The following is a 15,006-nucleotide window of genomic DNA, read 5'->3' as shown; positions in this document are numbered from 1 at the left end:
ATGGGGAATTTACCCAGCACCCACAAGCAGGGTTCCCCTGTCTGCCTTCCTCTGACATCATCAGCAAGAAACATAGGAAGAATGACTACGCACAGCTCAAACCTTAACCCCAAATGGATGAGTCTAGGATTTGGGGAGGGTAAGCTTGATCCTAGATCTGTGCCTAAGCAAGGGCTCTGACCTCATCTCTGTGTGCCAGCTGCCGTCTGGCTCTGACCTCATCTCCAAGTGCCAGCGCTGCTCGTCATCCCGCTGTCTCTTCAGCACAGCCTTCTGCTTCTGTTTCCTCAGTTTGCCCTCTTGCAGCTTCCTGGCCCGATTACTGGGCTTGATCTCCACCGGCAGCTCTGGGTTCACCTTCTTCTACAGAAGGGGATGGAAGGGATAGTAAACAATGTCAAGAGCTGTGATACATACATACACACATACATACATACATACCACACACCCAGTGAGTGAGTAGCAGGCTCTCCAACTGAGAGGTAGGCCTATAGCCATCATCCAAATAAATAATTATATGATGTGTCAAGGTATACATAATTCAACGGATGACCAAATTACAAGGGGGCTACAGGACATCAAGCAATGTCTACATCCTGCCTAAATAAATTCTGCCATCTAGTGGCGCTAGTTTTGCAGTGACTTGAMATTATTGCTTGTACAACAGGTCACAGGGTTCAATGCCGTCAATGCCGTTCAATACAGTCAATTTCGGCAGTACAATAAGTGCATTGTAGTACGTAGCTGCTAGCTCTAGAAACATCTTGCGAAAAGATAGTACTATATACGATGCATTTTCTTACCTTGTACTGCAGTCGGTGCCTGCGTCCCTTCAGGTGCATGTCTTTAGCATTGGGGTCATTGAAACTGCATTCACAGAGTTTACAGTGGAAGCGAATTACCTTCCCATCATCATTACGCACCTGAGGAAAAAAATGTAAACTTGCATTACAACATACCATAATCTTAGTATCTTTAACAACATGGTTAGTGAATCAATGAAACAAATAAGAAATAAATTAACTCCTACCTCCTCCACATAGTCATGTCCTACAGGCTGGACGTTGCCCTGCCTCCCCACTCCATCCCCGTCCTCATCGTCACTCGTGGTCTCACTCTTTGACGCTGTTGCTGACTGCTTGGCCTCATTCTCCTTGGCTACTGGAGGGGTGGCCGGCTTGTTGGCTGTCAAGAGAAAGGCCAAATATAAGTATGGAGCATTTTAGCATTGCAGTTTGAGTCTAAAATTACAACTTAAATTAAACATCATTGGTTTATTCTGTCAGCACAGATATCATAATTCCAACTAATAAACACTGATTCCTTGGAAGACTTACCAAGAAGGGTTATTTTGGGTGCGACTGGCTTCTTCACAGGTGCTGGGGCCTTGGTGGCGTTTACGACCACTAGTTTGGGTGGCGCTACCGGGTCAGTTGCCGTAACAATGATAGGGGTTGTCTTCCCAGCTGTCGACGTTGAGATAATTGGAGCATTGTTCACTAAAACAGGCTCAGTTGAAGGTATAGGTTTGCCTAGTTTGGTGTGGAGCTTCACCACCTACACAGCGTTAAGAGGGAGAGAAATAAAACTAAGGCATGGACGATACCAGTATCGCAATATTTTTTCCATGGCAAAAACAAAAACACGAAGGAGACCAAACTCTTTGGTCCTTTAAAAACCTGCTGTATGTAAAATATTGTGCTATAGATTGGAAAAGAAATACATGTGACTCTGGATGACAACAAGATGTTTGTTTCCAACATTAGGGCTGTTTTCCTAAAGAAGTTAAATCTGCTTTGTGTCCTTGCCACGATACTAACGAGTATCGTGATACTAGTATCGTCCCCGGCCCTAAATAAAACATCATAATACATTGTGAGGTGGACTCCCTGAAAAACATTGGCAACTGTTACGGAGTGGGCTATACTGGCTAAATAAAATAAAAAGTAACAACAAAATGGATGTCACATAAATACCTGATTAAAAAGTGTTATACTAAAAGACATACCAACGTGTGACTATCACAGAGCTGATCTAGACAAATTAGCTAGCTAAAGAGTGCATCAATTAGCTAGCTAAACGGTGCATCAATTAGCTAGCTAGTTGCCTGATGTTACTCCTCCTGTCAGTGCAGCTGTGCTACCTTCTGGTGCTTGGCCCCTCGGATATGGGCAGCGTACGCGTCTACGCCAGTGCAGGCAATGTCACATAGTTCACAGCGTAGCTGGGTCTGAATCCCCCGGGGCCCGTTGCTCCCCCCCGCGCTGCCAGACTTCAGAGCTGCATCCTTCTTCTTGTGCTTCTGGCCCTCGAGGTGCTCTCGATACGTCTGCAGAGAAAACAATTCAACAACAATTAATTCAACTTATCTACAAAAGCAAACCTTCAACCACAACAACAACAAAAACTGTACATCCTGTGTTGCTACAGTATGTCTCCTCTTAGGCACTTTGCATGTTTAACTGTTGTATGTTAAAATACTGTACATTCATTTGACTCTAAAGTGCTTATGTACATTGCCAACAAATAACCTGTCGCTCATAATGCATCATCCACAAAGCACCGCTACCTGCGGGCCAGCACAGCTGATCTTGCAGATGTCGCAGTAGTGCAGCTGGGGTTGCTTGGGCGGCCCTTTCGGCTTCTGAAGCTTGTTCTGGTGGAACATGGGCTTCTTGTAGGCGTTGACCGTGGGAGCGGTCACCATGTTGCTGCCCGTGTTGCTCCAGGAGGAGCTGGTGAGCTGCTTGGGAGGCGAATGGGACTGCTGGGGGGGCGGCTGGGGCTGAGGAGGAGGAAGCTGGGCAGGCTGGTAGTACGAGGGGGTGGAAGTGTAACCACTTGAATCATAAGTAGAGTAGCTGACGCCTGAGGTAAACAAATGGAGAGTTGAGACGGGGCAGAAGGTGGGGGGGTCACACTGTAAAAACATACGCTGTGACAAATATATACACTGCTCAAAAAAATAAAGGGAACACTTAAACACCACAATGTAACTCCAAGTCAATCATACTTCTGTGAAATCAAACTGTCCACTTAGGAAGCAACACTGATTGACAATAAATTTCACATGCTGTTGTGCAAATGGAATCGACAACAGGTGGAAATTATAGGCAATTAGCACGACACCCCCAATAAAGGAGTGGTTCTGCAGGTGGTGACCACAGACCACTTCTCAGTTCCTATGCTTCCGGGGCGCTGATTTTTGGTCACTTTTGAATGCTGGCGGTGCTTTCACTCTAGTGGTAGCATGAGACGGAGTCTACAACCCACACAAGTGGCTCAGGTAGTGCAGCTCATCCAGGATGGAACATCAATGCGAGCTGTGGCAAGAAGGTTTGCTGTGTCTGTCAGCGTAGTGTCCAGAGCATGGAGGCGCTACCAGGAGACAGGCCAGTACATCAGGAGACGTAGAGGGCAACAACCCAGCAGCAGGACCGCTACTTCCGCCTTTGAGCAGGAGGAGCACTGCCAGAGCCCTGCAAAATGACCTCCAGCAGGCCACAAATGTGCATGTGTCTGCTCAAACGGTCAGAAACAGACTCCATGAGGGTGGTATGAGGGCCCGACATCCACAGGTGGGGTTTGTGCTTACAGCCCAACACCGTGCAGGACGTTTGGCATTTGCCAGAGAACACCAAGATTGGCAAATTCGCCACAGGCGCCCTGTGCTCTTCACAGATGAAAGCAGGTTCACACTGAGCACATGTGACAGGCGTGACAGAGTCTGGAGACACCGTGGAGAACGTTCTGCTGCCTGCAACATCCTCCAGCATGACCGGTTTTGGCGGTGGGTCAGTCATGGTGTGGGGTGGCATTTCTTTGGGGGGGGCCGCACAGCCCTCCATGTGCTCACCAGAGGTAGCCTGACTGCCATTAGGTACCGAGATGAGATCCTCAGACCCCTTGTGAGAGACCATATGCTGGTGCGGTTGGCCCTGGGTTCCTCCTAATGCAAGACAATGCTAGACCTCATGTGGCTGGAGTGTGTCAGCAGTTCCTGCAAGAGGAAGGCATTGATGCTATGGACTGGCCCGCCCGTTCCCCAGACCTGAATCCAATTGAGCACATCTGGGACAACATGTCTCGCTCCATCACCAACGCCACGTCTGCACCACAGACTGTCCAGGAGTTGGCGGATGCTTTAGTCCAGGTCTGGGAGGAGATCCCTCAGGAGACCATCCGCCACCTCATCAGGAGCATGCCCAGGTGTTGTAGGGAGGTCATACAGGCACGTGAAGGCCACACACACTACTGAGCCTCATTTTGACTTGTTTTAAGGACATTACATCAAAGTTGGATCAGCCTGTAGTGTGGTTTTCCACTTTAATGTTGAGTGTGACTCCAAATCCAGACCTCCATGGGTTGATAAATTTGATTTCCATTGATAATTTTTGTGTGATTTTGTAGTCAGCACATTCAACTATGTAAAGAAAAAAGTATTTAATAAGAATGTTTCATTCATTCAGATCTAGGCTGTGTTATTTTAGTGTTCCCTTTATTTTTTTGAGCAGTGTATATTTCACAAAGGTTGATTCTTGGCTGTATGGGGATAAGCTCTTGTTCTTACCAGAGTAGGTGCCAGCTGTGGAGCTGAAGGACGAGCAGGGGGTGTAAGACGAGATGGGGGGCTGCTGTACACTGGTGGACACTGGGTAGATGTTGTAGCTGGTGGACACTGAGCTGGCAGGGGCCAGAGGCTTTAAAGTTGTGACATGCCTCTGTGGTGGTGGTGGCTGGCTGTATACTGTGCTGACTGGACTGTAGCCACTCTTCACGCCTACAGGGAAGGAAACCATCACAGAGTGTTGTTTAACAGGCTTGGCTCCAATTCAACGATACTCAATACACTGGCTTTTGTAGTACACCAGCAGCCAAGTTCTTTTGCACAGTGTAGGTGTTTAAACGAATAGTGTATAACACAGTAAAAAACGATGTACTGTCAGACGAGAGAACATTTCAAATGAATTAGTGGCTTTTGTATTAGAGTGTTATGACGGTTTGTGTGCGATTATGCGTGGGAAGAAGGTTGGCAATGACTCACCTGTCTGGTAGTAAGCTTCTGTTGGTGTCCGCTGGGCTGGAGCTATACTCGTCTGGTAGTACTGCTTAGTCTCATAACTAGTGGCTGGAGGCAGGCGTCCGTAACTGTAGTTATCCTGAAAGTTTGTTTTACAGCATGAACATGGATGGCAGAAAAGTGTAAATAGTATGCAAAATAGATTGTGACTTTAACAATCTAAAATTCTCCCCATGTACTTGCATTTATATACAATAGAAAAGGTTGGTGACCACTGAGCTGAGTCAAGCAAGCTGAGATCTACCGCACAGATTTTTAAAACATGACTTAACTAACATTAACATAATAAAAGCTGTTCTGTAGGAATGAGGTTTGTGCAGTAGGCCTAATACATTATCACATCATATTGGCTATATGCATGGTCTTCCAATATTGCTCCTTCTTAGACCACATTATACTTCAAAAGTCGAGCTTTGATATACAAAATAGATCACTTGGTGTAGCACTTGTTACGCACAGCGGAGCATAAATTTTAATAATTTGCTTCTTTATTTTACTGGACTAATGGTACCTGCATCTGATGGTCATGGTGCTTTCAAGACAACTGGGAACTCGGGAATAAAAAGGAGGTCAATGATCTTTAGATTGGAAAGTCGGAGCTCTAGAAAGAGGCCCGAATTCCGACTTGGAATTCCGAGTTGGATGACCGTTAAAAGCGATTTTTCCCCCAGTCGGTGAGACTGACCAGAGCGAGGGCACACCGTCTCCACCTGATGGCGAAACTCGTGTCGCACCGCATCTGCCTCATGCATAAATTCATGTTGTTCCTATGACCGGAGAAAGTGAAATATTCCTCGATATTAAAATATAGACAACGAGCTGCTGCTAATAATAATCAAAACCCAGGGCTAGCGACACGTGTGCACCTACTGCTAATAGCGCAACACACACAGAAAAAGGAGCACAAGCCTTTATCGTTGGCTTTTCTACAGACATTTTTGGTGATCGACTAGGAATTCCTTGACGCTCGACCAGTCGATCGTGATCGACCACTGCAATAGCTAAAACACGACAACAGCATGCAATGGGATGATAAGGAATGGAATTGTGACTTACCGTTTCAGTGTATATCGGTAGCTGGTATGTATGTGGGGTGGTGGTGGGTTGGGGCGTGGGGTCCGGCTGCCGGTAGCCATAGTCTGGGGGGGCAGGGTGGGTCTGGTAGGCCACCGGGTAGGCAGAGGCAACGGGCCTGGCTGGTTGTGCAGGGGCAGAGGCATAGGAGGCAGTCACTGCATGGGCCACGGCAGGGGCCGGCTGGACATTGTAGCTGGCTGTGGTGGGATGGGCATAGGCTGGTGGAGGCTGAACGCTGTGGGGAGAGAGACAAGATGGAGGGTAGAATGAGGCAAGTGAAAGAAGAAACTTGTCTGTCAGCCCTACATTAAAGACCAAAATTGGTTAAAGAAAATTGTGAAARATAAAGTATACCAGTTGAATTTAAGAACCAAAAAAAGTACAGCTGCACCATACAGGTTGCAAAATAGTTGGCAGGAGATTTGATGTGCCGATTCCATGGCACATGGTTTATGAACTGACAAAAACTCTGCAGATTTTGCTATTTAGAGAATCATTAGATCACTTGTTTTGATACTGCCCATATGTAGCTTTGTTTTGGTCGCAGGTACAGGAATGGCTGAAGAATTGCAACATTTACCTGGATCTCTCTAAATAGCRCTCCTGGGTGACTTGAAAAGCCATAGGTCAATTGATCAATAATACTCTTAATAAAAATGTTCATCTTTAATTTACAATCTGTAGAATCTATGAGAATAGAAAGTGAAACATTACAGCACAGTTGAAAAAATATATGTCAATTAGAAATCAAAACTGGAAGGTTTTTAGAGATAGATGGGAGGGGTTGAGGGTAGCTGAAGGGTGGGACTAAAAACAAATAAAAAAAGATAACTAATGTAAAATATTCAGTGTCTTTAAAATGTATATAGTATGTATAAGCTGGAAGTAGAAGCAKAAGTGTTGTTGTCCATTAGTTTACTCCACACACACTGCCATCGGAAAGTTCAGACCCTTTGACTTTTTCCACAGTCAGGTTACAGCCTTATTCTAAAATGTATTAAATAGTTTTTTCCCCCACTCAATCTAGACACAATACCCCATAACGAAACAAAGCAAAAACAGGTTTTTAGAAATGTTTGCTAATTTATTCAAAAATGAAAAATGGAAATATGACATTGACATAAGTATTCAGACCCTTTACTCAGTACTTTGTTGAAGCACCTTTGGCAGTGATTACAGCCTCGAGTCTTCTTGGGTATGACGTTACAAGCTTGGCAAACCTGTATTTGGGGATTTTCTCCCATTCTTCTCTGCAGATACTCTCAAGCATGGTCAGGTTGTATGGCGAGCGTTGCTGCAACGCTATTTCCAGGTCTCCCCAGAGATGTACGATTGGGTTCAAGTCCAGGCTCTTGCTGGGCCACACAAGGACATTCAGAGACTTGTCCCGAAGCCACTTCTGCGTTGTCTTGGCTGTGTGATAAGGGTCGTTGTCCTGTTGGAAGGTGAACCTTCACCCCAGTCGGAGGTCCTGAGCACTTTGGCACAGGTTTTCATCAAGGATCTCTGTACTTTGCTCCATTCAACTTTGCCTCTATCCTGACTAATCTCCCAGTCGCTGAAAAACATCCCCACAGCATGATGCTGCAACCACCATGCTTCACCTTAGGGATGGTGCCAGGTTTCCTCCAGATGTGATGCTTGGCATTCAGGCCAAAGAGTTCAATCTTGGTTTCATCAGACCAGAGAATCTTGTTTCTCATGGTCAGAGGCCTTTGGGTGCCTTTTGGCAAACTACAAGCAGAGCTGTCATTTGCTGTTTATTGAGGAGTGGCTTCCGTCTGGCCACAATACCATAAAGGCCTGATTGGTGGAGTGCTGCAGAGATGGTTGTCCTTCTGGAAGGTTCTCCCATCTCCACAGAGGAACTCTAGAGCTCTGTCAGAATGACCATCAGGTTCTTGGGTCACCTCCCTGAGTCTTGGTGGTTCCAAACTTCTTCCATTTAAGAATGATGGAGGCCACTGTGTTCTTGGGGACCTTCAATGCTGCATACATTTTTTGGCACCCTTCCCCAAATCTGTGCCTCGACACAATCCTGTCTCAGAGCTCAATACACGTGTGTGTGTATGTAGCACCACTCAAAAGTTTGGACACAGCTACTGATTCAAGGGTTTTTCTTTATTTTTACTATTTTCTACATTGTAGAATAATAGTGAAGACATCAAAACTATAAAATAACACATATGGAATCGTGTAGTAACCAAATCAATATATATATTTTATATTTGAGATTAGGGCTGGGCGATATGGCCAAAATCTCATATCCAGATATACAGTGGGGAGAACAAGTATTTGATACACTGCCGATTATGCAGGTTTTCCTACTTACAAAGCATGTAGAGGTCTGTACTTTTATCACAGGTACACTTCAACTGTGAGAGACGGAATCTAAAACAAAAATCCAGAAAATCCCATTGTATGATTTTTAAGTAATTAATTTGCATTTTATTGCATGACATAAGTATTTGATCACCTACCAACCAGTAAGAATTCCAGCTCTCACAGACCTGTTAGTTTTTCTTTAAGAAGCCCTCCTGTTCTTCACTCRTTACCTGTATTAACTGCACCTGTCCACACAATCAAACAGACTCCAACCTCTCCACAATGGCCAAGACCAGAGAGCTGTGTAAGGACATCAGGGCTAAAATTGTAGACCTGCACAAGGCTGGGRTGGGCTACAGGACAATAGGCAAGCAGCTTGGTGAGAAGGCAACAACTGTTGGCGCAATTATTAGAAAATGGAAGAAGTTCAAGATGACGGTCAATCACCCTCGGTCTGGGGCTCCATGCAAGATCTCACCTCATGGGGCATCAATGATCATGAGGAAGGTGAGGGATCAGCCCAGAACTACACGGCAGGACCTGGTCAATGACCTGAAGAGAGCTGGGACCACAGTCTCAAAGAAAACCATTAGTAACACACTACGCCGTCATGCATTTGCCTACAGCACACACTGCCCTGTTTTTAGACAGTGCCGGCCATTGTTGAGCCACCTATCTACTGAAACATCAGTCTAAGTTTTCAAAAATGACTCAAGGAGGAGTACTGAAATAAGAACACACCACCCACAATAAAGCAACACTGCAGACTACAGCACTCCACATTTAAAGGATGGAAAATCTATTTTCTGCCGAATATGCAATGCCAAAAGGATGACCTTGCAAACATAAAGCAACAGCCCTATCATTATAATGTATTTTGATGCTAACAGACCGCCTTCCCGACACAGGCATTCTAAAATCACCTTTGTCAGCATTTTGTCTGGAATAACCACGATTTGTTTCATGAGGGACAAGGAAAGATCAAAGTAATGGATTATGGGCGGAATAAATACAAATTAAATCTGTGAAAAAAGTTTAGGCTGTTCCTCACTCGTACTGTACTGGTACACAACGGCACAAAGCATTGCAAAATGGAACTGACCAAAGAAAGCAAMTGTTCCTATAAAAGGAGAGTGCAGTGACATCACAGTCAAGTGAGCCTGATTTATTCTAAAAAATAATCAAACTGAGAATCTACTGAGAGTGACAGCTGTAGAATGAGCTGGCAACTAGCAGCTCTAGGCTGCCATGTAAACATCAGGGAATAGTGTAAAAAAAAAATCTATGGTGTTGGTTAAAAACAAGGCAACAGTAAACATGTCGTCCCCCACAAATGCTGCACCCCCCCAGGCCAATTGAGATATTGCGTGTGACTAACATTTCAGGTAATTACTATAGCTCCCATCTTGGGTCAATCAGTGTCATTTTTGTAAATGCCGGATCTCTATGGCAAGACGCATCATTCACCCAAGTTTGTACAAAATCAGCCAGCACAGTGTGATGAACTACTATAGTATGGAAGAAAAAAAAGAACTAAAGTCCATTCACCGATTTCATCATGTGGGACAACAAAGTATTCTAACTAGTGATGCACCAATGAGACATTTTTGGMCGATACCGAAATCCAACATTTTCCTTGCCAAAAAATACGATACCGATATTTAAAATTTTTGCGACCTTTTAAGCATTCTAGTACAGTTAAATAGTTAATACACACACACGGACGCAGCGGTCTAAGGCACTGCATCTCAGTGCAAGAGGCGTCACTACAGTCCCTGGTTCGATTCCAGGCTGTATCACATCTGGCCGTGATTGGGAGTCCCATTAGGGCGGCGCACAATTGAGGTTAAATTAAGGTTACCCACACAGACACACACATACACCAACCACACTGACAAAAAAGTTATTTTATTGGCATTTACGCATGTCCCCATTACCAGTAAAACATAATCAAAACCTATTTATTTTACTTACTTGCTGTGCTGTTTCGTTGTTCAGTCGTTAGCTAGCTAACTATATAGCTAGGTGTCATCTAAAATAACCCTAATTTAAAAGACAGTTCTTATTTGATTAATGGTGGTCGGACCCATCCATGTGAAGCTAGCCACAATAGTGGACTTTGCAGTTAACCTTCAAAGTAAAAGTATGGCATAATTCTACCATTGTATTCATTTGCATCACTGTCAATGGCATACTTTAATTTTGAAGGCAAACCGCAAATTCCACTATTGTGCCTAATCCTTATTGTGGCTACACATAACCCCGTCCGGTCGAGCTTCACTAGCCAGATGAAGATAGCTGGCTGCTTATAACATTAGCATAGGGCAACAGGGTTAAGTAGCTGGCTAGCTATTTATTTTCATGAACTGAAGTTAAATTTCAATAGGCGAACAACAATACTTACTCACAAGGATTCCTAAATCATTGCTAAGAATAATGAAAATGACTGCAGTTTCTACTGGTCATTGTTCTCAGGCTGGTTGTATTGGTGCTAGCTAGGTAACGTGCGCTAACCCCATTCCGTACAAATGTGCGCAACCACGACATTCAAACGAGGCTGCAAAGAAAACTAAATGGGACTGTAGCGACTGTGTTAACTTCAAAATCTGGGGTGTGAACTACGTTTCTATGCAAGCGTTGATTGACATTTTAATGGCTCTATAGTATTGGAGAAAAGTTGTTTTTTTAAACTGATCCCTCCGACGCTGTACGTTACATCGTGACGTAACGTACAGCACGCATATAGCAACTTATTCTGTCTTACAGCCTCTCTCCACCAGATGTAGCACTTCTCTCACCGTTTAAAAACAAGAAAGGGACAGGGTAAGGGGGATACCTAGTCATTTTTTTGCGCCATCACTGCAAGCTATCATGACTCTCAAAAGCAGCTGATTACTTCTGAAGATCAGGTTTTTAGGGCAGGGCTAAAGTGATTCAAATTCGACACAAACCATCAAATAGGTATGTAATGACACATTATATATACTCTTTATAGTGTTTTATTTACATTTGGGGCAATAAGGTGATAAGTTGGACAGATCAAGTGAAAAAAGCCATTTCCCCATTTCCCTCTCCTCACTATCACGCCATAGGTTTAGCTTCCCCACCCGCCATTTTTAAAAAGACCCGACGGAGCGCATTGCCTTCTTGAATCATGCAGAGATGGGCATCATGAAGGTCTYGTCCTTGATTTTGTTGGAAAGGGGAGAAATTGTGCTTTACATTGGTATTGATATTACAGTTGATCTGGAAGCATTACGTTTTTTGGGCGCTGAAATTAGGTAAATTGTACGGACCAGCACGATGTACAAAAGTGAGTGAGTTTACCAAGTTAAAGCTTGCTACCCAGGAAGTTGCGGTCGAGCAAACAACGCTTTATTACCAGCGCGGTATTGTAAATACATTGTTCGTGGCCAGTGTTTGCTGACTTTTTTGTACAGCTTTGACAGTGCTACTGTATCTTTTTTGACACACAAAGACCCAAACGGTGCTCCATAGTATGTATGTCGTGAAGCTAATAGCAGTGAAGCTATTACTGTGTAACTCCGGTAGGGCAACACCGGAAAAATAGCACACTTGGTAGTGTTAACCGGTGCTCAACCAATCGGCGAAAGCCAACATCACCCACGACAGAGAACGGTTCATTGTCAAGGGCAATGAATTCCATTATCTTGGCTTTAATAGATTTCGCCTTTGAGTTGTCTCGCTGTTATTTTGTTACTCTTTCAAATWGAGGTCGACCGATTATGATTTTTCAACGCCGATACCGATTATTGGAGGACCAGAAAAAGACGATATCGATTAAATCGGACGATTTTTATATATTCGTAATAATGACAATTACAACAATACTGAATGAACACTTATTTTAACTTAACATAATACATCAATAAAATCTATTTAGTCTCAAATAAATAATGAAACATTCAATTTGGTTTAAATAATGCAAAGAAAGTGTTGGAGAAGAAAGTAAAAGTGCAATATTTGCCATGTAAAAAAGCTAACGTTTAAGTTCCTTGCTCAGAACATATGGAAGCTGGTGGTTCCTGTTAACATGAGTCTTCAATATTTCCAGGTAAGAAGTTTTAGGTTGTAGTTATTATAGGACTATTTCTTTCTATACCATTTGTATTTCTTATACCTTTGACTATTGGATGTTCTTATAGGCACTATAGTATTGCGAGCCTAATCTCGGGAGTTGATAGGCTTGATGTCATAAACAGCGCAATGCTTGAAGCACAGCAAAGAGCTGCTGGCAAATGCAGGAAAATGCTGTTTGAATGAATGCTTACGAGCCTGCTGCTGCCTATGACCGCTCAGTCAGACTGCTCTATGAAGTCATAGACTTAATTATAATACACTGCTCAAAAAAATAAAGGGAACACTTAAACACCACAATGTAACTCCAAGTCAATCACACTTCTGTGAAATCAAACTGTCCACTTAGGAAGCAACACTGATTGACAATAAATTTCACATGCTGTTGTGCAAATGGAATAGACAAAAGGTGGAAATTATAGGCAATTAGCAAGACACCCCCAATAAAGGAGTGGTTCTGCAGGTGGTGACCACAGACCACTTCTCAGTTCCTATGCTTCCTGGCTGATGTTTTGGTCACTTTTGAATGCTGTAGGTGCTTTCACTCTAGTGGTAGCATGAGACGGAGTCTACAACCCACACAAGTGGCTCAGGTAGTCCAGGATGGCACATCAATGCGAGCTGTGGCAAGAAGGTTTGCTGTGTCTGTCAGCGTAGTGTCCAGAGCATGGAAGCGCTACCAGGAGACAGGCCAGTACATCAGGAGACGTGGAGGATACCGTAGGAGGGCAACAACCCAGCAGCAGGACCGCTACCTCCGCCTTTGTGCAAGGAGGAGCACTGCCAGAGCCCTGCAAAATGACCTCCAGCAGGCCACAAATGTGCTAATTAAGTGTTAAATGTGTTAATTAAGAAATGGTCTTCACATAGTTCGCAAACTGTCTCTTATACACATCTAGATGTGTATAAGAGACAGACACGAGACAGGCCAGTACATCAGGAGACGTGGAGGAGACCGTAGGAGGGCAACAACCCAGCAGCAGGACCGCTACCTCCGCCTTTGTGCAAGGAGTAGCACTGCCAGAGCCCTGCAAAATGACCTCCAGCAGGCCACAAATGTGCTAATTAAGTGTTAAATGTGTTAATTAAGAAATGGTCTTCACATAGTTCGCAACAAGCCAGGCAGCCCAAACTGCTGCATATACCCTGACTCTGCTTGCACAGAACACAAGAGAAGTGACACAATTTCCCTAGTTAAAAGAAATTCATGTTGGCAGAAAATATTAACTAAAGATGCAGGGTTAAAAATATATACTTGTGTAATGATTTTAAGAAAGGCATTGATGTTTATGGTTAGGTACACATTGGTGCAACGGCAGTGCTTTTTTCACGAATGCGCTTGTTAAATCATCACCCGTTTGGCGAAGTAGGCTGTGATTCGATGATAAATTAACAGGCACCGCATTGATCATATGCAACGCAGGACAAGCTAGATAAACTAGTAATATCATCAACCATGTGTAGTTATAACTAGTGATTATGATTGATTGATTGTTTTTTATAAGTTTAATGCTAGCTAGCAACTTACCTTGGCTCCTTGCTGCACTCGCGTAACAGGTAGTCTCCTCGTGGAGTGCAATGTAATCGGCCATAATCAGTGTCCAAAAATGCTGATTATCGATGGTTATGAAAACTTGAAATCGACCCTAATTAAAATCGGCCATTCCGATTAAATCGGTCGACCTTTACTTTCAAATGACTGCTTGACTTGTTGACTACTCAATCAGCAGACATTGTGGGCTAGTTTAGGAAAGCTGTTTGCATGTATAGCGCAACATTTTACGTGGAGTCATTACATCATGTACCTTCGTTATATAGGTATGCATGTCAGCTTTGACATCGGTTTTGCACATCGGGCGTTAAACTAGATATCGGCCGATACGTTTGTTGGCATTTTTAGCTAAAATCGGACGATTCCTATATATTTTCTTAACCTTTATTTAACTAGGCAAGTCAGTTAAGAACAAATTCTTATTTTCAATGCTGGCCTAGGAACAGTGGGTTAACTGCCTTATTCAGGGGCAGAACGACAGATTTTTACCTTGTCAGCTCGKGGATTCGATCTTGCAACTTTTCGGTTACTAGTCCAACGCTGTAACCGCCCCAAATGTTTGCCGATATATCATGCATCCCTAATTATAACTGTAAAATAAGTTGGCAACATTCTTCAAGACTGCTGACTAATTTATTTAGAAGTTGCCACGTACCTCAACTCATCTTGTACTTCCGGCGCCGGCAGAGATAGCCGCCTCGCTTCGCATTCCTAGGAAACTATGCAGTATTTTGTCTGGTCAGGCTCCGGAGACGGGCACATCGCGCWCCACTCCCTAGCATACTACTCTCCAATGTCCAGTCTCTTGACAACAAGGTTGATGAAATCCGAGCAAGGGTTGCCTTCCAGAGAGACATCAGAGACTGTAACGCTC

General features: G+C 43.9%; 1 protein-coding gene across 4 annotated transcripts in view; it reads right to left on the bottom strand.

Annotated features, from left to right (window-relative positions):
* Positions 1–15,006, bottom strand: part of LOC111952366 (zinc finger RNA-binding protein) — a 38,498-nt gene that overhangs the window by 19,650 nt on the left and 3,842 nt on the right. For 2 of the 4 annotated variants that reach the window (XM_023970960.2, XM_023970961.2), the window contains exons 2-10: positions 6,137–6,392; positions 5,045–5,159; positions 4,571–4,780; positions 2,570–2,868; positions 2,144–2,329; positions 1,338–1,557; positions 1,031–1,185; positions 804–923; positions 182–363 (exon numbers count right to left, since the gene is read on the bottom strand). In XM_023970960.2, the coding sequence (XP_023826728.1) occupies positions 182–363; positions 804–923; positions 1,031–1,185; positions 1,338–1,557; positions 2,144–2,329; positions 2,570–2,868; positions 4,571–4,780; positions 5,045–5,159; positions 6,137–6,392 (1,743 nt within the window). The remainder of the gene's footprint in view (positions 1–181; positions 364–803; positions 924–1,030; positions 1,186–1,337; positions 1,558–2,143; positions 2,330–2,569; positions 2,869–4,570; positions 4,781–5,044; positions 5,160–6,136; positions 6,393–15,006) is intronic. The other 2 variants (XM_023970962.2, XM_070435118.1) reach the window with 1 other exon arrangement.

The sequence above is a fragment of the Salvelinus sp. IW2-2015 genome, linkage group LG26, assembly GCF_002910315.2.
Source record: "Salvelinus sp. IW2-2015 linkage group LG26, ASM291031v2, whole genome shotgun sequence".
In the NCBI taxonomy this organism is placed as follows: Eukaryota; Metazoa; Chordata; class Actinopteri; order Salmoniformes; family Salmonidae; genus Salvelinus; species Salvelinus sp. IW2-2015.
Note: the sequence above shows the minus strand (reverse complement) of the source record. Positions and strands in the feature narration are given on the sequence as shown.